The following is a 22,967-nucleotide window of genomic DNA, read 5'->3' on the forward strand; positions in this document are numbered from 1 at the left end:
CCGGCCCGGGAAACTCGCTGAGCCGTCAACCGCTGAGAGGAGCCGGTTCAGGAAACTCGTTCGATAAAATGCACTCGCGATGGACGGAGTTTTACGACCTGATACTACGATACGCCGGCCTACGATGGCTAATGGCTTGCCAAGACGATGGCGACGATTATGATGGGGGCCTGACGGGGACGATAAAACGAACGACGCCCCGAACATGCACCGGCCGAAAAACGCATCATAATTGAATCGGTGCGACTCGAGGTCGAGAAAGCACAAGCTGTTCGCCGATGCCGGAGAGGTGCGGTTTTACGAGACGATAGAAGAATTTACGAGTGCCGCCTTTACACCCGCGGTGGCAACACTGGGGCCCGGAACGTGCCCTTTATGGACTTTCGAAGCCGATCTCGTCCACCATCACAGAGGGGGCCCATGTCTTGTGCCAACTCGCACAAAATCAGAGGCCGTACAATGTCATAACTCACCACCGTGGAGTTGGGGGGGAGGGAGAGGAGTGAGTCTAATCTATATTTGTATGACGATAGACCACTCGCTAGCTCTTAGACCGCTCAGAGCCAACACCGGGGGGACTTGTTCGGTTTGTTCGGTTGCGGAATAACATAAACATTTAAAACCAAACATTCAAACATTTGTCTCTCACACCACACCGGACATCGAAGTGGCCGTAGAAGAGGAAGTGGAGCGGTAAACCCCAACCCTGTGGTTGCCGCAAGATTGTCACTCGAAACCTCCCTCGGAGCAAAGTGAGTGATTACGGTGGCTCGAGTTCCGGATTGCCTCGTTCGGATCTGTTTAGATTTGGGGCATCCGAAAACGATACGTCTTAGGGCGTACCTCTCGGGGTCGTTTGCCTTTAGCAAGACGATCTGTGCTGTTACCCACCGTTACGTACGGACTGATGCCAAGACGGTTACCAAATTTTATTCCGTTCTCGACCACCGACGACCTACCGATGCTACCGGATAGGCGGCTTACCGGATCATGGTCCCACCGGGGACCCCCCTATCTAAGCTAATTAAATATTCAGCTAAGAATTAGGACGGTTTAAAGTTTGGCCTTCCCCCGACGCATTCGCGTATCGCATTCATCGATCTTTTGAAATGCTAACCCTTTTAGCACTTAAACATATCAGCACTTAAGTGTATCCATTTGTAAGTAAATTAAATGGGTTCTTTTTCATGCTTATGTCACCACAAACCGTCGTTGCGAGATTAAACGACATTAAACCAATGACAACTATCTGTTTATGAGCCTTAAGCTCTATGAGGTAGCCACTTTTCGGTTGTGGGAAAAGTGTTTTCTGCATATTGTGGCGAAATTCATTCATATGAATCGTTTCAATAACATGAATTTCCATTCATAAGTTTATCTGCGAGTGTTAATTTATGGTTATTCAAAGATTCATTAACAAAAAGAGTAAGGTTTTTTGAGGCGAATCAGTATGAATATTCAAAGATTTATCAAACCCATTCTAAAAAGATTTAGATAAATTCATTAAGTATAAAGAGTCGTTCAGATTTATGAATCCGATTCCGAATTACCCAACTCTATGTAACAGCCACGATAATCAAGTTCGTCGAAATAAACAAAGATATTTAGCTTCGACTAGGAATGTAGAAATAACCTGGATATGGTTAAACTTTTCTATACAACATTTTCCCACATTACATTGAAGGATTGATCAATATTACACCTGACTGGCGTCGGGCGCATCCAATCAGTGCTTATTAAAACCATTCGACGCAACCAGTTTGTACCAGTTTGGAAGCATAATTAATTTATGCTTCAATCTTTCACTCAACACCTCCCGTGTTCCGCCTTCAATCGATCGTATCGAAAATCGTACAACTTGAAAAATTAGATTAACCTTCGTTGTCCGTACGTTCCCCCCGCCCATCACACCGTGCTCCTAAGTTATCCTCGTCAACGTGGCAACGTTAGGAATACCCGCTCTCCTTCGCCCTGATCTTCGAATCGTTCGATCGATGAAGAGGCTGTTTTTCTCCCAGGCAAACACGCAGCCTTCATTATCAAAGCGAACCCGTCCCACACCCACCACTGTTGTTCCAATAACAACCAATTTCCATCCACATCCTTTCCGTCCCCGCGCGCCCGCCCGGGAAAAGCGCACATCTTCTCCGCCAACGCATCTCACAACAACATCTCGCTTCAATCACTGTCAGTTTCGATCCAATTAGTTACAAAACAACATTCATTTCCCCCCGCCCATTCGCCCGAACCGCCCTTCCTTCATGCCGTATCCGGTGGGGCCGTTTGTTCGCTTGAATACCGTCGTGTCTTTCGTGCCCCGAATTCCTGCGTATTGATGATTTTCCTCGAAAGTACAACAAGAGTTCGTTTTTTGCTGACCTTCGGCTTTCATGCCCCTTTCGCGTCTTTCCAGTGCCACCGTTGTACGTGCGGATGCAGGGCCTACGGGAAACGCTGACGGCGGGCGTCAAGACGCAGGTCTCCTGCATCACGGCCGGAAGTCGCCCCGCCCCGAGCGTCGTCTGGACGAAGGGATCATCCGTCATCCGTGGTTCATCACAAACGGTTCGTTACCTCCTTGCTCGTTTTTTTTTTCGTCCTTCATCCTTTGTGTAGCACAAACTTCCCAACGTCCCGTGAGCGCCATCGTTTTTGTGCCACCCTCTCCCAACCATCTTGTATGACCCACATCCTTAATCGTCGATTTCCATCACCCAAAGTTTCCAAGCTTGAAGCAACATTCTGTCGGATCGGGAAGCCCGGAGATCGATCCCATGCTCCGAAGGTTGTACTTTTAAGCCAAAAACATGCTGGTAGAAACGTCGCAACTAATCCGCACATACAGCTTTTTTTTTTTTGTTCCAAGTTCCTTCAAGTTGCCTGCTTTCTTGAGTCGGGCATCCTTTCTTCCCCGTCAGCCAGTTTGTCGGGAAAATCTGAAATTAATTAATCGAATAAGATTTTCTTCTTAAAACCCCTCACTGTGACATTGTTCAAAGACTTGACAGCGTTTCCTTGTCACCAACGAAAAAACACAACCAACCCCGTTCCCCATGCGTGTGAAGGTGAGCGAGGTGAACTCAACCTTCCATGAGGCGCTGACGGTGGTGAAAACTGAGGAAAACGAAAGGAAGGAATCGATTACACACACATTTGCCAAAAACTTGTTCCTTCCCCTTTATCCTGGCACAAACTTTACCGACAAAGTTCCACCGGTGGTACGCAACGGGCCGGTGGAGTGTGTCGTGATGTCCTTCCATAAATTCCGTTTCTTCTAATTCTCGCCGCATCTGCCGCCCTTCCCCCTTGGCCGGCTTACCTTTGCAGACGTCCAACGACGGAAATGTCACCGTATCGGAGCTGGTGTTCGTGCCCGGTCCGGAGGATAATGAAAAATCAATTACATGCTCAATTAGCTACAGCGAAGGCGACGGACCGACCGTCTCGCTGAAGGATACCCACGTGCTGAATGTGAAGCGTAAGTAGTCCCGCCCGCCAGCGCAAGCGACACAACTCTAATGGCTTTAGCGTAAATTAGTCAAATTTACCACCACCAATTTACTGCCGTTTGGGAAAGACCGTTGGAAGGACGTGGTGTGAAAAGTGGACTCCACAAGAACTCGAGGACGCCTTTTTTTTTGTCTCGGCGAGCTTTTGAAAGTGGCACTCTCGCACCACTTGGAGACTTTTGCTCTTACTTACCTTTCGATTCGATTTGTTTCTCGGTCCCGTGCTCTTGGCAGACGTTCCGGTGATATCGCTGGCGCTCGGTGCGCCACTGAACTCGCAAAACCTGATGGAGGGCTCGGACGTGTACCTCGAGTGCGATATCAAGGCGAACCCGCCGGTGAAGAAAATCGAGTGGTTTCACAACGTAAGTATGCACCTGTAAATGAACCATCCTGTCGTAAGGATCTCAGACTAGACTGTTGAGTTTAATTGTGTTCCTTGGAATTTATCCGTCTTTATGTTGGAAGCAGAGCATCCTGTATTTGTCCTTTACAACTTTATAACATTATTTTGAAAAAATGTCAAAATTGATTGATCAAACAGGAGTGAGTTGTGTTGATTTAATTTATATCGAAAAATTTAAAACGTGTGTGCGTCACGTGCCACTGAAACCGATGCGAACTCGATATCCTTTATTTCACCTCAATCAAGCGCCGTAGTGATTCTCTTTTGTTTTTTAAAATTATTATTTCCAGAATAAATTACTACAATCGGCCCGTGGGATCATCGTCTCCAATCAGACGCTCGTCCTGCAGAGCATCACGAAGTCAACCCACGGCGAGTACATGTGCCGGGCGTCGAACAGCGAGGGCACCGTCAACAGCAATCAACTTTATTTGGACATCAAATGTAATTAATTATGTTTACACCAACGTTTGCCACAATGACCGCGATCAGATTCTTGTCTCATTCGATTGTGTGTGTGTGTGATGCATACACATTTTTCAACTGCTTAATTTGTTGCTCCCCTGATGTGCAGCCGTTTTTATCTGTTGTTTTTATTTTCAATTCTTTTCCAACGATATGCGATGCACGATTGCATTTTCGACCGAGTTTCACTTCATCAGGATCGTTTTTCATGAGAGGGGTTTTTAATTTATTACCATCATATGTTTCAAGGCTGTTACATACACGTTTTTTCGTCACATTTCCCAACTAAAAGATTGAAATCATGGCGTGTATATTTTGAGCTTTGGGATGAATATCCTTTTTGCCAAATAAGCACAAATGTAGGTAACCGAACGAACGATGTTGCAAATAAGTTTCGAACACATAATAGAGTTTTCGTTTTTAATAATTTCAAATAATCCTTGTGACTACAGTACAAATAAACAAACCAGCCAGTTGCGCCCAATCAACCGGTAACCGCTAATAGTAATACCACTTTACCGATGTTCAGGCACATTTAACTGCGGAAACCGGACCCGATTTCAAACGGCTAGAAGTGGACGCTCAAATTTCGGCCATTTTTATCTATGCATCGAAATCGAAACAGTTTGCCTCGATCGGCAAAAACCCAGCGAACTTCGTTACGCCCTACGTGGTGTTTTTATGGCTGTGGGTAACCTTTGAAACTTTGCGCCTCATTTGTACGGATTCGTCGAGTCGGAAACGGACATACTAAGGTTCTATTTCAACGCTACTAAACGGTAGAGCATGCCGGGATGGACGATGGGGAGATTCGAAGCGGTGAAATGGAAGCGGCAATTTCCTCTTACCTCTCGTGCGCCGTTACCGGCACCCGAATGCGGGTAGATTGGAAAATGTGAAATTGGTTGAAATGCTTGAAATATTTAATGGTGATACAAAATGCCTCAACCACCCATCGCGGCCACCATCACCGGTTGACTTCCTCCCGTACGCAAACGGGATCGAATCGAATCGAAATTGCTAGCTCATTATCGCATCACCGACAGAACCTCGGTGTCGTGCACGCGTGTTGGTGAGGAGCCATCGTGGCAGTAATTTGCATATTGTAGCATACCGTTTTCCCCCCGGCCGTTGCTCCCCTTTCTTTGCCTTTTGCTATTTGGTCCAACAGTGGTTCAAAATACTTCTATCGTGAAAAACGTTTATCTGATTACGAATAACCAATGCAACTGCCATTTAGTGCATTCCAAACGGAGTAGGCATTTGAACGATACTGAGCTGAATAGATTGTATTAAATTTTTCATTAGAGTCGCACATATTATGTTTCCGGTTCGGTTACGCTTTGAACATCAGCATTAATCTCATCAAACTCATATTTAAACTGTTTTACTAAACGTTGAAACATGAGAACACTGGAATGGTAATCGATCGATATTCTCTCCTTCATAACATCCTTTACACGTGTTTGCGCCGGAATGTAGGCAATAGGCTTTACTGCGCCATCCTTTCGGTTTCAAAACTTCAACCGTGGGTTATTCCCCGGTTTCAGGATGGTAATGTCCGAAAACGAACAGTTCAACCATCGCGGTTCTTGCATCTATCATCCCGACCTACGCTTGAGGTTCGCGGTTTTATGTTCTGCTCAAAACTAACGCACACATTTCTCGCTTTCTCGTTTCCCATACCGTTCCCGAATCTATCTCTTCTTCCACGATCGATCTCGTTGCTCGGCGGCCGATCAGATCCACCGGTGTGCAAATCGGAAGCGCAAATAATACGGGCGGCGGTGAAGCAAACGGTGAACATAACCTGCGATATCGACGCCAATCCGATGGTAATTTATTTCACCCTCCCCGTTTTGCTCGCGTCATCATGCTGTTGTTTTAATAATGCAATTATTTCCCATCGTACCCCCGTCCCTGGTAGCCAAATCTACTGTTCCGGTGGCAGTTTAACAACTCGCTCGAGAGCATGCTCGAGCTGCCGCCGTACACGAACGTCGAGTCGGAGGCGGCCAACCTGGCGCTGGCCGAAATCGACCTGGAGACGAACCACATGGGTCCCAGCCTGGAGGAGATGGTCCGGCGGAAGCTGGAACGGCTCGAGCACTCCGTCCGGCAGCAACAGCAGCAGCAGCAGCAGCAGCAACACCTGCATCTTCACTCGGGATCGTACAAGGACGAGTCGGTGCCTCTGGTGGACGGCCAGCTGTACATGTACCGGGTGGATACGTTCAACAGCTTCGGCACGATCACATGCACCGCGACGAACTCGTACGGACAGAGTGGCCACTGCGCCTATCACATACTCGTGGCAGGTGAGTAGTATTAGCACTGCCCCGATAAGGTGTGGATAGTAAATCACCTCCAACAAACACCGGGAGCTTCAGTTCACCGGGATAATTTTCACCGGATGTGACAATATACCGGTACACGGTTTAATCGCGTCACTAACGAGTCTCGATGGATGACATCACAAGTTCAACAACTAATTGTATGTGTTTCTTCTTTTGTCTGGCTCTTCACGTAGATGTACCTGACCCCATCAAGAGCTGCACCGTCTCGAATGTAACCGCGTACACAGTGCACATTTCCTGTATCGCCGGAAAAGACGGTGGCATACCGCAGCAGTTCCATATCGACGTGAGTGAAAAATTATTTCTACAAACTACAAGCTAGATTCTTGTTCGCAATGTTCCCTCTTTTCAGTAAGAGTGCTTCAAAGTGCATAGAAAATTACAGACAATCCGTAAAGAAGTACATACTAAAAGGTTAAAATGAGAAATAATACTTTAAAATGAACAGACACTCGGAGAAAAATTTGTGGCTCTGTGGGAAACTGTTCTGAATGCATTTGATTATGAAAGACCTGCTCTTGCAAAGAAAACCATTCCGCGCAAAACTCTGCACTTCGCGCTGCACCAGAGAACGTATTAGAACATGGCGTTTAGATCCAACTAAAAGCACTCCCAGGTTGGCATGTTGGTTTGTTGGAGGTTTTAATAAAATAAAGAGATACCTAGAGGTATGATAAAGGAGCACTACTCCACTAAAAGCACATACTAGCACGTTATAAAGAAATGTAACTCTTGAAAATGCATCGACACTCAAAGAAAACTGTGGGAAACGTTCTGAATACATTTATGAAAGAGCTAGGTTTGAAAAGAAAACCTGCTAAGCACATATTGCACTTATAGAACATACTAGAGGATGATGATTCACTACAAGAAGCTGGGAAAAACAAGCATTTCCCAGGGTCGGTACGGTACAAACCGACGTACCTGGCGTAATGATATAAAATCCTTTTGTTTCCAACTCTGACTCAACATCGCTATAAGCGCGAAAAAAGGCGGGAAAGTGCATAATCACTATGGCAAACTATCCCACGGCTGTTCATTCCGATGCACGACCGTCAAAAATCCTGTTAGACGACCCTCACCCTTGGCCACGCGAAAAGGGGTGTGGCTATTACCGGTGGGGGGGCGGAGGGGGGTTAGAACTGCATTCGCGCTTATTAAAAAGTTGCATCGTTACAATAACAAACTAAGCCGCATGCCGGGCAAGGAAGCACGGGTTGTCCATTAAAAAGGGGAACGCCATTTACGTTCTCCTGTTGCCCGAACGTTCCGGTATCCTCTTATGTACGTTCTCCCTCGTTTGCTCTCGTTGGGCATTTTGATGCAACTACTGTTGCGATGTTGAGTACTTTTTACTTTTCCTCGCGGTAAAAAAGGCAACCCTTGTCCCAATCAGCAGCATCGGGAAGTTTCACGACGAAGGAAACTGCCTGAATGGACGTTAGCGTGCACATTAAAAAAAAAAACAGAACAGATAGAAAGAGGGTGCACCCGTCAAATGTTCGCCCAAGGATGAACAAGGACTGTCCTTTAGAGGAAAAAAAAATGAAAACACCCCACAATCACCCCAAGATGCGGCAAACGTGTAGAGGGATAAACAACAAAAAAAAACAGCAGCAACCAGCAGAAAAATGGGCGCAAAAACGAAATAATCATCTCCAATGTGAACAAGCTCTTGAAACTAGGACGAAAAAAAAAACGACACGAAAAGAGCCCCGCACGGACGGAAGGGATCACTTTTGCGATCCCATCGCCAGAAGGATACACTCGCGTTCCGGAAAACATTCCCGGACGATGTTTGCGCAATGGCGAAACACAGCAAATGGACCGCCCGGTTCCGTCTTCGCGCTGATCCCTTTCGCCACAAAAGTGCATCAGGATACGGACACCGCCTAACGGAGTGTTTAAAACGTGATATCCGTTTCCTAGAGGGGGCCTAGCAGGAGTTTATCCACGCTGGTTGTTACGAGCGCGCTACAAGGGGAGGGGAATAATCACCGGACGACGTTGCAGTGTCCGTCCGTCCGTCCGGCTGCCCGTAGTCGACTGTGACATTTAACATGTTTTGCTTACCTGTTTTTCTTTTTCTACCGGTATCCTTTCCATCTGCAGGTGTTTGAGGAGTCGAAACGGAAGCTACTGCAAAGCATCAGTTACCAGAGTGCGGAAATGCTGCTGAAGAAGCTGCCGAGCGACACGAAGTTTATCATTAAGGTACGCCACGGTTTGCGTCGAGCTAAATGTCGCCACGGTGGTCGGATATCATCCGTCATCCCTAGCGCTCTCGTCGACGCGCTTGCCGCCGGCTCGGAATTGAGCGACATAACGTTTTTCAACTGCACGAACAATTTTCTTTTTAATTTGTCATTTCACTACCCATTAACCTTTCTGCTGTATCTTTTTTTGTTACCATTTTTTGATACCTCCAACAACGCGACAAACAGATCACGCCGTACAACCTACAGGGAACGGCCCCAACGAGCTACCGGGTGAAGGCACAGACGCTTCCGGCGCCCCTGCTAAGGACGGGTAAGGAATGGAACATACGGACTGTTATTTACCAAAATCTTTACATTCAAATTTTCCCTGCCTCAACATATTCACCAGCATAAAGCAATACCCAAAAAACGTAACATACAGGTCCACTAAATTACAAAACTTTTGTCCCCCTCGCCGTGTCCTCCTCCTCCTCAAAAAATGATCGCCATTTTTCACCATTTAAGACACAAAAACGGTAACGGTAACGGTTCGTAATGTAGCCTTTTATGGGTACTTGGTGGAAGCTCCCGCCAGCCTAATCATCATCCCCGAGGTAACCTATATACAGCAAGCAACGAAACCCGCCCCACCAAAGGGCAAACAAATTTTGCCTCCATTTGTACCTTCTCCCGGTGCTCCAATGGCGAGCGACACAAGGAACCGCTTCGAAGGAAACCTGTGCAAGGAAGGTCAAACCCTTCCAAGGGAGCGAGCGGGCGCAATAAGTTTTGTTGGTCCATATTCGATAACGAGCGCCGTGAAGATGGGAGCGGGGGGGGGCGAGAATGGTCCCCCACGGGACGGTGAACGAAGGTGCCCCATTTGAAAGAAGAAAATAAAATCCCACACTACTCGGAAGGGGGATGAAACCTAGACCATTATGGTGCTTTAAGGGGTTTTCTTTTTGTTTCATAAATTATGCTCTATTTTTACATCGTTTCCTTGCGCCCGGTAACAAACAAAACCCCCGCCCCACCCATACTCACACCATCCATGTGCATTCGTTACACTTTTCCCCTCTTTTTTTTTTTGCAGCACCATCGAAGGCCGTCCTCGTGCAGCTAACGCCTCTGCTCGGTGCTCTCGTCGGGGCTGCCGTAACGCTTTGCCTGGTGGCCCTTTGCATCATTGTTTTCGTAAAGTTCAAAACGAAGGTAAGTCTGCTGAGGGGAAGACACTCTCCCGCACACACACACACAGTCACCAAAAAAAAAACAACCCCGAGCAGATGAAGGTGTCGCACCGCGGGGAGGGTAAAAGTGTTGGCAAAAATATGCGACACTTATGGGGCCTTACAGCTGCCTCCCGGCAGCATAACGTTTTCCGGGAAGATGCTTTGAAACCCGATGCTCCATGTTGTACTGGGACCACCGCGCCAGACTCTTGTACCTTTAAAGATGTGTGTTTTTAAAGTTTGATTTATGAAAGAGTGCTCCACCACGCGGGTGGTTGGACTTCCTGCAGGAGGATTGAAACCTTCTCTTGCCTTGTTGCAGAAGAAGCACCATCAGACGGCAAACACCGAGCAGGATAAGGGTAGCGCCGAGCCGCTGAGCCGCAACATCGGCAGCCACTCCAGCATCGACGACAAGAACCCGGACGTGATACCGCACGAGAATAGCGAGGACGACGACGAGAAGCAGTTCGAGCGGCTCGCGCTGAACACCGAGAGCTTAAAGTTCACGACGCCGGCCTCGACCGGGGCGGCCTACTCGCCGACGCACCATCACCTCATGTCACCGACCGGGAACGGGTTCAAGAAGGTACGTCCTAGCAGATACCCTCACACGGTACCAAACGTCCAAACACACCGTTGTTATCCTTTCCGCAGTTTGGAGAGCTTTCGCTAACGACCAATCCGGGCTACGCGATATACAGCTCGCCGGTGCGAAGTTACGCCAAGCCGAGCGCGGGTCCGCAGCTCGGCTCGCTGCTGCTGTCGACGGCGGGCCCGCAAGGGACGACGACCACCTCGGCGACGGCGGGCGGCGGGCTCCTGCTCAGCTCCACGTGCCCTCCGAGCGCCACCTCGCCGAGCTCCGGCGTCGGTGGCGTCCTGCCGACGCGCACCTCGCCCAACATCTACACAAGACTGCCCCTGCGGGACTTCACGCCGAACAGCTACGACAGCATGCTCAGCACCTCGCAGACCACCTCCTGCTCGTCGTCGTCGAACGGGGGCTACGGCGCGACGCAAATCTACACCGCCAAGATGCCACTGCTGACGACCAACTATAGCACGCTGGACAGCACGGTGGGACCGGGCGGGTTGGCCGTGGACAAGTGTTGATAGTGAAAAGCGTGAGGCGGGGCGAGCGAGCGAACTTACCAGCATCACCACCACAAGACTTTCCCTCGTCCGACCGGAGCGGATGAGGCCGAACCCCGAGGGTGAGCTTCTATAAACTTGGTAGCTAGAATGTAGCAAAGGTGGCCAACGCACAGTCGTGGGACAGTCGCAGGGTCCTCCAAGGACTCTCTCTCACTGTGGTGCATCAACAAAGAACGTTGGTTTGTTTTTGTTATTTGTCATAAACCGTTGAAAATAGTTTAACATTCAGCCTCCGTTCGGTAGATTACAGGGGGACAACAAGGTCATAAACCACAATCGATCGTAAAGCGACCCAGTGCAAGTTCCACTCCAGGTCTCAAGCGCTTCCTTAACGCCAACAACAAGAAGAAGGCAGGAATTGATTCGCGAATCCCAATTGCGGAATGGAATAGTGTCATGTACGTACTACTTAGCTTAGTAAACTACAATGTGCCATTTGCGGAGTCCCTGATGAGCGAGTGGTCAACGCCACACACGAGACCAAGTGTACCAAGTCAATGAATGTAGATAGAATATATATTCTGTAGAGGAAAACATCGGTTGCCATCCACACGACTCCTAATCACATTGACACATTTAACTTTTTTTTTTATCGTTCCTTGGCACAAGTTTACTTATTTCTCTCTACTACATTTATTTTGTATACACATATAAATTTAAAATACCACTTACTTAAATGTAACTGTAAAACCATGAACCATTTTACCACCATGTTTCAAACTGCTGGTAATCACTGGTTGAACCAAACAAACAAACCGTTTGATGTCCCAATATTTGCGCCCCCCGGTTAATTATCAATATTTTGTTACCGTGTTTCCTTCACGGTCGAATCAAAACTTTAAATCGGAAAAATATTAGTTACCGCAGGACATGCAATCTATGTAACATTGCCAAATGCTCACGCGCAACATGCGGTTAGGATGTGATACTCCCTCCGGCCGGCCACATGGTGTCAATCCATGTCTACGTCGCGGGGGGGGTGTGTCGCGTAATTGCATAAATTCGAAAATCAAACAACGATAACAAACGCATCCGGTGCATGCGGTCGGTAGAAGGAAAAAACAAAATGCTTTATCAAACACCATCCACCAAAGCAGGCGACGGGCTGTCAACTGTTGGGGAACATTTTCACTCTCGAACGAACGGCGATGGAAAGGTCAAAGAGGTAGAAAGAGAGAGAAAGAGAAAGCGGGAGCGTGCAAGTGTTCGTTCAATTGTTGGTTGCTTATCCGTGTTTTCCCTCCCGGTTCCGAGCTTCGGAATGGGGCTGGTGACAATTTATCGCAACACAATCGACTGACGCAACCCGACACAATGGTGCTATCGTGAAAATCGCAAACGACCGGATATGGAAATTTTTCCCCGTGTCGGGTGGAAAATCACGTGAATGGAAGCGATGTCAATCGGCGATCTTTTCGAGCTCGTTGGTGTTGGTACATGGTAGCGACTGTTAGCTACAAACTAACATTCCCCGAATGGTTTGGAAGAGTTGGTTTGGAAAAACCGCCCCCTGGTAATTTTACCATTGGCCGTTTAATCTCCGATATGTTTTGAAAATCGCTCAGTAGTCAAATTTATGCATATCGATTGTTGCTACCCATTCTACCCTCGGTGCCTCCGATGGACGTTACGATCCAATTAATTCAATTTGTAAAATGTAGACGCATCTTTAATTGGGAGTTGTTAAATCGGTTTAAAGCTTCGCGGAGATGATATTTAATAGTGACAGCAGCTCCGGCACAAGTAACCACCTTGCCACGCAAAAAAGGACACAAAAAACAATTCAGAAGTATTATATTGTTTAGTTACATTTTACCCTACCATGTTCAGAGTTTATTTATATTGCACTTTGTAACGGTGCATAAGAAAGGTGGCAAGATAGAAAACCGAATAGAAAATTGATAGGAAAAAAACAAACAAACTACGTGTTGTAACATAACGGCAGTGTAAAACGAACGAAGCAAGTGTGAAACAAATCGAAACAAAAACAAAAAAACAAGATGTAAGGGACAATAAAGCAAGGGCCCGAGAAGTGTAACGACATATGTAGGTCGAAGAAGCTACGTAACGTTTGTATATAACAGATGTACATATCTAGAAGGACGGATACGGAAAAGAAACTCGAAGCAGCGGGTCTCTGTAAACGCAGTGTAAGTCAATACAAACATTTGTGAACAAATCGAGTAGCATACCGATAAGAGATGTAGGTTATGCAAATTATTTTCAATTATTGAAACCAGGTGATAGAAGTGTAACCAACGGCGCATGGTTACAAAAAAAAGGCTAGAAAACGAACTGGATGTGTAAAATGAAGATCAAAAAATCGAGAAAACTATATTCTAGTGGAAAGACAAACATTGTATGAAAAGAAGTCTCAACTGAAACATCAATACTAAAGCAAGATTTAAGCTGAAAGAAACAACGACACAGTGTATAACAAACATCAAAAATAAATCACAAACATACAATAACCACCAAATCGAAAACCACCAATGCAAACAAATGGAACGCGACAGAGATCTTCTTTCAGTGTATAAATGTTTTAAGTGTCGATAGCAAAGGGGGTGAAGAATGATGAGGCAGCAAGTGTTAAAACAGAAGCCAACAAAATACGAAAGCATACAAAACGGTTGAAAGCAAGCAGGAGGGGTGTGTGAGTGAGCAGAAAAGAGCAGAACAGAGAAACATTGTGCAGGGATGAAAGGATTCGTTATGAAAGTTCGTTTCTTTTCTTTTATAACAGAACGAATAAAACGATGAAAAAACTCTTACGTGTGTTTCTGATTGTGTGTGTTTGATTTGTTATATCACTCCAATGACTATCAATATTTGAAATAGAACAAAAAACACACGACACTTTGACACAGTTGTCCCACAACCTAATGTCCAATGAAGTCATTATAACTAGATTGATTTAAGTACATACTAACCGCTTTATTTATTTCACATAAGAAAAGTTCACTATGCTTTCCCCATTTAAGGTAATGTTACACATACAGACACTGACCCATTTCACAAACCCCAATGATTTGTCCTTCCATGCTTCTTTTTATACATTAACATGATGAGGCAAAAAATCGGGAAATAATGACCCTTCATTTTCCTCAATCATATTCCATGCCGAGTCATGCTGGCGTTCGTGTTGGCACTATTTTTCCACTATAAATCGGACCGGGGTTGGCTCGAAAAGCATCTACAAACATTCACCCAATGTGCATCGATTTTCGGAGCTACTTCTCGTTAATTTACGGTATCATAACTTCGATGAGGTACATAATTTTACGTTCACTGTGGAAAAAAAGCGCCTCAATACCAATCGGGTTCGTGTAGAGCGCGCTTTTCCATGGCACTGGGAACGATTTTCTCAATGACGCGGCTACTTTTGAACTTCGTTATGGCAGCAACTAAATATACCCTTGAACCCACCGTTGAGGTTTCGTTTTTGTTTCCCTCGCTCGCCGGAAAATATGCTCTGCAGCGTTTCCCGGTTTGGAAATAAAAGTTCTCCACTCTCAACACGATAGGGTGGACATATCGCAATGCTGCGCCTTCATACAGCTTTTCTCTCCACCATAATGGAACACCAACACCCTTTCCACAGTTTTCTCTCCACCATAATGGAAGTTTCTTTGGGGCGGCTTTTTTTCCCTTTTTCCTCCACTCTACCGCAGCTTCGAGCGCAAACAAAACTAACGACCGGACGGAAATCGGAAGCACGGACCGGATTTTCAACAAGTTTTGTCCCTTCCTGAGAGCTTGTTCGGGTGCGAGCGGAAAAAAAGCTTCACTTTTCACTACACGGTTGAATCCATTTAAGAAGAACAAGATTGTAGTCGCCGCTCGTCCAATGTACGGAGTTCTTTAGCTCCCTTCTTCGCTCAGCACGCTTCTTATGATTATTTGATTTCAGCTCCTAGCCCGACTCGTACCCTCCATTTGCCCGCTGGGAATATCTATATTTATTTTATCTTTTATGTTTCGTCGACAGAAGATTCCGAAAAAAATAACCTCTTACAATACACGGCACACAACAAACCGAAAGGGAAATTAAGCACAAATGTTCATTAAGGATCTCTTTTCGGTGCACGATAACCACAGTTTGCTTTTTAAGTGACGACTTCCGAGTTGTCCTTTTCCGCAAACACGGTTTCCGAAAAACCCGGCGAATCATTTGCGAAACAAGGTAAAACAAGGTTCGGAAAGGTACGATGATCACCGTGAAACTGGTTCGGCCCTGGGACGTTGGGACGTTTTCCATTTTACGTCCATTTACTTTACCTCGAGCAGGCGTTTCCGGGGAAAACTGGGTTGACGAAGGTTTCAACTGGTTGGACGAAAAGTCGCTTTTCTAATTTCGAAACCTTCAAGGCCTATCCGGGGCGGTCGAAAGTTGTTAGTTAATTGCAATTTAATTAGCACCCCAGATGGAATGGAGCGCACATTAGCTTGATTTTAAAATCGATACGAGCCGGGATGGAATTCTGATGTCTTAGTGTTTTGGTGATTGCAATAGACAAGATTAAGTTTGTGTCAGGAATAGTTATATACATAATCTGAAAAACAAAATATTCTCGAATTAGTCATGTTTTCCCCGGTATTAGTGTTGTTAAGTATTGATTTTCTCCATAACCGTCATAAGATCCATGGCTTTCAGGATTATTTCCATTCCAAGTAAATCAACTTACCGCGTACCGTTCGAACCGTTATTTGATGAGAGAAAATATCGTCCAATAATTAGCATCCCCAACCAAACAGCTCACTTAGCCGTCCCTTCTACCACGCTGGCACATTCGATACGTCTCCAATCTTACGCAAAACTCGCCAAACTTCAAATGAACCGTGGAGCGCCAGTTAATTGCTATGCCAACGAGATAATAATGATGCCAACGACAACGACAACGACCACGTTATCCCGAGTCCTCAGCCCGCGTTTGGTCGCTTCCGAGAGAATGATCACGCAGCGGATAACTTCCACCGAGCTTCCGGGAGAGTTCCGGAAGTGGAACGGAGTGTTCGAATAGTTTAGGTTTCAGGCCGAGAAGGAAGGAGATAAAAATCTCGCTGCAATAAAACCGTCAACGTGTTCCCCGGGATGTTCCGTTACAGAAAACGGCAAACTTTTGGGAAGGAATTTTCCTGCCCTGATGGAGAGTGGAGAACACATTTTTATACTTTGTATAATCTTTCTAGAGTTGGAAAAAATATGTTTAAGTCGGCATCATTGCTTGTTTGCAGAAAACAGAGTCATAAACCATTTCCATTTCAGGTGGTAATATTCCCTTCCCGTAATCAGCACTGTACAAGTGTGTACTAAGGAAAAGTTTTACTGCGGAAAAATCTCCCCCCACAAGGTACGGAAAAGGAGACCAAAAACAAAAAAAAAACCACACACCCTTTGGGAAACTAAACGCCGGCAACTGTTAACGACCGAATTTTTCACTTACCACGCGTCCTTCCGGAGCACCCGATTTAATAAGTCAAAGTCACTTGAATGCATCTCCCGCCCGGAGGCCCGGGAAGAAAACCCAACCGGACCAACTTTCCACCCGTGCCGTGGAGCAAACCGATTACCGAAAATCGCTCCCTAAATACTCCACCGACAGATGGTTTGGCGCTAGGGCTCATAATTTCTCGCCGTCTGCGAAAAACTAGTTTGCCGGCAAACGTCGAAAAGTTTTCTCATTTTCTAAAGCAACCACCGCAGAAGGGAGGATGCAAGCGGGTGAAATAAAACCGGGGGACACACGTTTCTTGAGTCGGGACTGTTCCTAACGGGACGCTCGGAAAACTCGATTGCCTGCGGCGATGGCAGAGTTTGTCCAGTGGTGTCCATGCGATATAAATTCACAGTGTGTGTGTGTCTTTTTTTCGCCAAAGAACGATTTTCCCAAATGTCCAACTGAAAGATGGCAAACACTTCGATGAACGCAGCACTATTTACTGATCGCAAAACTTGGCCCCTACAACTCATCGATTTGCTCTCTTCACTTCCAACTTTCGCTTGCAACCAGAAACTATATTCATGCTATACCTCTGAGCGGTTATCGTTTCTATTCAAAATTTGATTGCTTTTCGAAAGAAAAATATTCTCTTTTATGACCTACATTCACCCGAAAGGAAATGGCTGGGAAATATTTTGTTAATTTTTAATTCACATGCTTGCATTCGGCATTCGGTGCGTTCTTTTCCGGAGCTCCAAATGTAGGAAAGTTGGCCATTTCAGTGTGAGCCCACACTGTATTTCAAAGAAATGAAATATAAGGCGATGAACAGCTCTATCCTAAAATCATTTTTTCATTCCTTCCCTTCCCAGACCTCCACAAGGTAAATGAATCCTCTTAACAAATAACCCTAGCAGAAGGAACCTGCTCAGTTCAATTCCAAATCCTAAAGAAACTAGTTTTCCACCATTTGAAAACCATCTTTTGAACCAGTTTGGAAACCCACTTCCACCCTTTCGATGGCACGTTTCTCCTGTTTAAACTTCCAAACGGTAATTGAAACTTGGAAAATCAAATCGTTCGAAATGCAACGGCCTGCCCTTGGCCATTGTTCCCGATTATTGGCGAGTATTTAAAACGGTTTCAATGCTGCAGTGGCGGGCAAAAACTAGTGTACGGGCTCTGTACGCAAGCAAACCGGGTCGGGCCCTAGGTGAGTGCTTTCATTTTGTTTAATTTATTCAACAAACAATGCACGAAACCAGGTTTCGGGTCGGCACCGCAACACATAACTATTCATGCAGGCATTCGATTCGGCTTCGCATGTTGAAACCAATTTCATACGCAGTCTCCCGATGCACCCAATCTTTTCCAATACGCCAGGGTTAGCGTCACCCGGTCGCCAACGCCTCCTAACCTCCGGCTTCAAGAGAGGGAATGCTTGAGTAAACCCGTGCAAAACTTGTGCGCCACGTTTTAAGTTTTGAAACCCTCTTATGTTCCCCCGCTTGTTCTTCAAACCACCACCTGCACCACCTGCAAATCAGTAGCACTGGCTTTATTTCCAATGGTGCATTTGCACATCCGACCCTATACCGAGCGCGGCGCATCCTTCAGTTGCGGGGGCCATTGAAGAATTTCCAAAAACGAACACCGAATTGTCTCACCTGCTTCGACTAACCTATAGCTTGTGCAAACACACACACACACACACACACACCACACCGGTGCGATTTTCCGATGCGGAATTCGATTGAATCATATTGAAAACCCCCTTTTATTTTCTTATACCTCATGCATATTTCGATACATTATTTCATAATTTATACATTTCAGCACCGGATTCGAAACAATCGAAACACCGATTCGCAACCTACCCGGCGAGGGCGATTTGATTTCTTTTTCCCCTGGAATCTGTTGTTTGAATACTGTATAAGTTAGCTGGTTGGTGGATGGAGACGCATGGTCGTTTGTAAATTTCGAATATTCGAATATTGGTGGAGACGCCTGGTTGTTTGTAAGGAAATCGGATCTGTTGCTTGGTTGTTGCGATGGAAATGTACAGAACCATTTTTAAGCTTCTTTTACTAAAAACTACATTTTATGAGTTTGAAAACATCAGCCTATATGAGTGTGTTGCACGTCTACGGAAAATATTAGTGAGCAATTCAGGAAACCATGAACAAACGTAGCGGACATTTTCGAGCGAACTTTAAACCAAGCTGTGAACGCATCGCTGAACCGAAAGTAACCGTTGCGTCGGAAAAATAACGCCAGGATGGCACGAAACCATCCTAGTCAAAATATTACACCGAGTAAAACGTCGACGGAAGTGTATTTTACTGGCCCTTCACGACGTGTTTGAAAGACAAAAACGTACGCTGGTTAGCTCTCGCGGCTGGAGAAAGCATAAATCAATTCTCACCAAGCGGCCGATGTGCGTTCTTTTCGCATTCGCTGCCAAAACGGTAAGTTTGCTTGCTAACAAAACTCGAAAACGACGGATTAAACCGGGTACAGAAATGGAGAAAAACATACCTTGTACAGTTTCCCGTTGCAAAATGGTGGCGCCAATAGCGCACAACGGACCTTCGACTTCGATGTCGGTTAAACACATAGTCGCTGTTCCCTTGGACGACCTAGTTTGGAGCTTCAGTACAACAATATTGAGCGGCACAAGATAACCAAAACGACCGTACTGTAAAATGACATAAGCAGGCGCATCTTTTGGCTGACTCCGAACCTAGATAGATACCCCGGACATTTGTTCACTTTGACGCCAGCGAGCCCTCCAGCAGGGATGTTTCAGCCGGACTCGAAACACTGGGATACGTACCCTGAGGTGAGGGTCGAAAGAGCCAACGCTCGCTAAATTCGTGTTAGTCCTACCGGTCGTTTCGAGCCCGTTGTCATTTCGCGATGGAACAAAGCCATCGTGGCACCTGATTGTGAAAAACACTCCCGTATTTCTTCATCATGGTGGAACTTTTGGTTCGCTTTGAAGGTTCGACCACTTTTTCATCAACCCAAGCTCGGAACAAGCTCATCCTTTATTAGTGGTGCGTTGCCGGTTGAATGGCTTTATCGAACGGTTTGGTCGTGATGGACAGAATAAAAACGGGGCTGCTTTGGCAGCAACATCCGTTATCCCTTCGGCTGAACCTTCGCAGCTTCCGATGGTTTCGTATCGGTCTGGAACACAAACGTTGACGAATCGCTCCAAGGGCCAGGGTTCTTTGTTTAGGATCGAGGACTCGTTTTTGCCTGCCTCATGTTTTATCCGAATCGTCCTTACGTAAAATTAGCAGAAAAAAGAACATTCTGGAATTATTTGGCAGCTACAACAAATTCCAAGAAATCCGTTTTATAATGTTTCAGTTTGAGTTTTAACATTCACCTAAACAGTATCAAATATTCCTACGTTCGTTGGCGAAATAAGTATTCCAAGAATTTTTTAACATACATGCCGCATGTGAAAAGCAAGTCTCTCATCAACTCCCATCAAAAACACACCTCCGGGGAAAAAAAAATGATGGATGAACGTGTCCGACATTTCGATTAGCGCTTTAAATTTTATCGTTTTCGCTACATAAAAAAAAACGCTCCCTTTGCACGCCAGATATAAGCCTATCGGCCAGCCCAGTGATGATTCGAGGAATGCAGTTTCTCGCTCGACTCCTTTCTGGTTGGGTCGAGGTTCGGGCAAAGGTTTTCCTTTACGCTGTCCGACGCAGGCATCATCATCAATTTGTGAAAAGAGGAAAAAAAAGGACCATGAATGTGTGGGAAATTTTTAATTTCCTCCCGCACTCCAGGGAAACTGATTGGACAATCAGCCGCTCGAACTTCCAGCGCATCGTTGGTCAAGGTTTGGGAGTTGATTACTTCCTACCCCTATTAGGGCCGTGCAGCGTGGATATATTGTTTGACCGTATGAAATTGGATACTAGTTGAATGCTAAATTTTGTTTCTTTTTTAACTGCAACTAAATTGCGTTTTTTTCAGGAAGATATTTAATAAACTCAAAAAATTAAATGACCAATGTAGAATAACAAATATGTTAAACCAAACGATGGAATCGTAGCGTGCAAGTAATCGGATAGATAAAATGATTACAATTCTATAAAGAATGGTAAAGTACTCTACTCATCGCACTTGCAAACCCAGTAGACAAAGGATTTATATAAATATGAGCAAATATGTCCCTATTTTCCACATTTCAAATTCCTTTTCGATGTAGCCTTTTGCATTTAACAAAAAAATATAAATTCCTTTTGAACGTCTTTTACCAAAAAGATGGGTAAAAAATGTGGCAGTGATGGTTGATGACCTGCTGTTTTCAAACTGAAGTTTTTTGTTTTTACAAGACAGAACCAAACAGGATCAAAACCCTAAAAGAAGCTACGTAGAACAAAAACCACCCGGAAGTTTCGGCTGCCACAAAACGTTGCGCTCAGTGCAAACACAAAGATGACTGCGGGAGAAATACCCAATCCTTCATGCGCATTTGACTCTGTGTTTCAGCGTTTATTTTCGCAGAAGCCAAGGTGAACCGAATGACGGGAACGAATTGACGCTCAGTGGTTCGAAATGTTTGCCGAAGAATCGCAACGGAAGCATGCTCTTGCCAGCCGTGAATTCGGGAAAAAGTGTAAAATGCAAAAAAGCACATACCCTCTCCTCCACCCCACCGGAGGGCTCGAGCAACGGGTTGCTTCCTATTGCGTTGGGTGACCGGATACATCAAATGCCAAGCAATTGCCTCGTATCCCGTTCAGCACAATTTGCAAACGCCTGCAGCGGCGAATGGCGAACCACTTTCCAATCAAAAACGGTGCAAAGTCATCCGAGCGTGAGTTTTTCCCGCGAAATGAAACAGTTAAGGGGAGAAAAAGATAGATGGTTGAACGAGGCCCAATGATGAGGTTAGGAAAAAGCATCTTTCAGGATGATATTTGCATGATAAGCACATGTGAGCACAATGTCAGAATTGGAATCATTTGCAAAACCGATCTCTGTAATGCTTTTGGATTGTGTAAATTGTTTCTAAAATAATTGTTGGTTAATCATATTTACAGTCCAGAGGTGTTGTGAATTTTTCCAAAATTTTTTAAGCTCTTTTCAATGCATCATAACCGGATAAGGTCGAATCAGTCAACTGACAAAAACACAACACAACCCCCCTACGTGGTGTCACTAAGCTGCGCGTGACAGCAACAATGTGTCGGGCCTCGGGGACCTCAAAACCCTAGAAAACACGCTGCAGATGACAATTCAATTTTCATTTGGCCAAACCACGACGTTCTCGGCGTTCTGACGGCCCGTGAACCTACACGTTGTTTAATGTCGTGTCGCCCTCGACAAGGGTGTGAACATTTATCGGTGCGAGTTCTAGCGAGTAAGAGCATTATGATGATAGGGGAGGGCGAACGATATTGGGGTTGGTCAGGAGTTTGATTTGAATCAATACGAAGAGGAGCGATTCCAGTCCGGGCGGGTCAGAACTCGCACAGGTTCAGTGATCTAGTGGCAACAGGAACATGATGGATGTTTGTCATGGCAACTGGTACGACGTTTGATCCGTTCGATAGTATTAAACTGCGATTAGGTGCCGGTTTTTGATAATCCCTTTTTAATTGGTTCGAGAGTAGAGGAAGTGTATATCGGTGGGTTTGTTCGAAACTAATTCCGGACCGTTAAAAGCGTACGGATTTCGTAGAACTAAATGCCTCCTTCAAGCGATGTGTGTCTTCTATGAAATTTAAAATTAAATCTATGTATGATAATCCTTTCACATAATATTATTTCTTTACGTCTACGGAAACAATATAAATTAAAAGAGAAAAAAAATCAAACTTCTTGCCGAAACCCGGGATTGAACCGGGGACCTTTAGATCTTCAGTCTAACGCTCTCCCAACTGAGCTATTTCGGCTCCGATAATCTGCACCTGTTGCACAACGTTTGCGTCGCATTTTGCATTTGCAGCTTCCCCCCAAACAGCTGATAAGCATTCCGCATCAGAGTGCGCCTCGCTATCGCTTCGCCAGCCTGGAAAGTGTTTTACAAACCATCGGAAAGTGTACGAGAAGAGCAGAAAATAAGCGGAAGTGAAGGAGGGCTTATGTCTAATCACCATACTGTTACCTACCGAGCAAACCAAGCAATTAACCGCAAGCTGATACCAACCAAGACGGTCG

At 45.6% G+C, this 22,967-nt stretch overlaps 1 protein-coding gene and 1 non-coding gene across 2 annotated transcripts in view; one reads left to right on the forward strand and one right to left on the reverse strand.

Moving 5' to 3' along the window:
- LOC131289346 (nephrin) overlaps positions 1-11,286 on the forward strand; it is a 30,702-nt gene extending 19,416 nt beyond the window's left edge. The window contains exons 8-19 of the mRNA XM_058318581.1: positions 2,414-2,565; positions 3,328-3,478; positions 3,744-3,874; positions 4,206-4,359; positions 6,124-6,215; positions 6,308-6,698; positions 6,911-7,023; positions 8,850-8,951; positions 9,182-9,266; positions 10,032-10,150; positions 10,493-10,759; positions 10,828-11,286. Coding sequence (XP_058174564.1) covers positions 2,414-2,565; positions 3,328-3,478; positions 3,744-3,874; positions 4,206-4,359; positions 6,124-6,215; positions 6,308-6,698; positions 6,911-7,023; positions 8,850-8,951; positions 9,182-9,266; positions 10,032-10,150; positions 10,493-10,759; positions 10,828-11,286 — 2,216 coding nt within the window. The remainder of the gene's footprint in view (positions 1-2,413; positions 2,566-3,327; positions 3,479-3,743; positions 3,875-4,205; positions 4,360-6,123; positions 6,216-6,307; positions 6,699-6,910; positions 7,024-8,849; positions 8,952-9,181; positions 9,267-10,031; positions 10,151-10,492; positions 10,760-10,827) is intronic.
- An 11,343-nt stretch (positions 11,287-22,629) lies between these two features.
- On the reverse strand, positions 22,630-22,702 carry Trnaf-gaa (transfer RNA phenylalanine (anticodon GAA)). Its single transcript has one exon. It is a non-coding gene; the product is annotated as a tRNA-Phe (tRNA).
- Positions 22,703-22,967: the final 265 nt, after the last annotated feature.

The sequence above is a fragment of the Anopheles ziemanni genome, chromosome 3 (genome assembly GCF_943734765.1).
Source record: "Anopheles ziemanni chromosome 3, idAnoZiCoDA_A2_x.2, whole genome shotgun sequence".
In the NCBI taxonomy this organism is placed as follows: Eukaryota; Metazoa; Arthropoda; class Insecta; order Diptera; family Culicidae; genus Anopheles; species Anopheles ziemanni.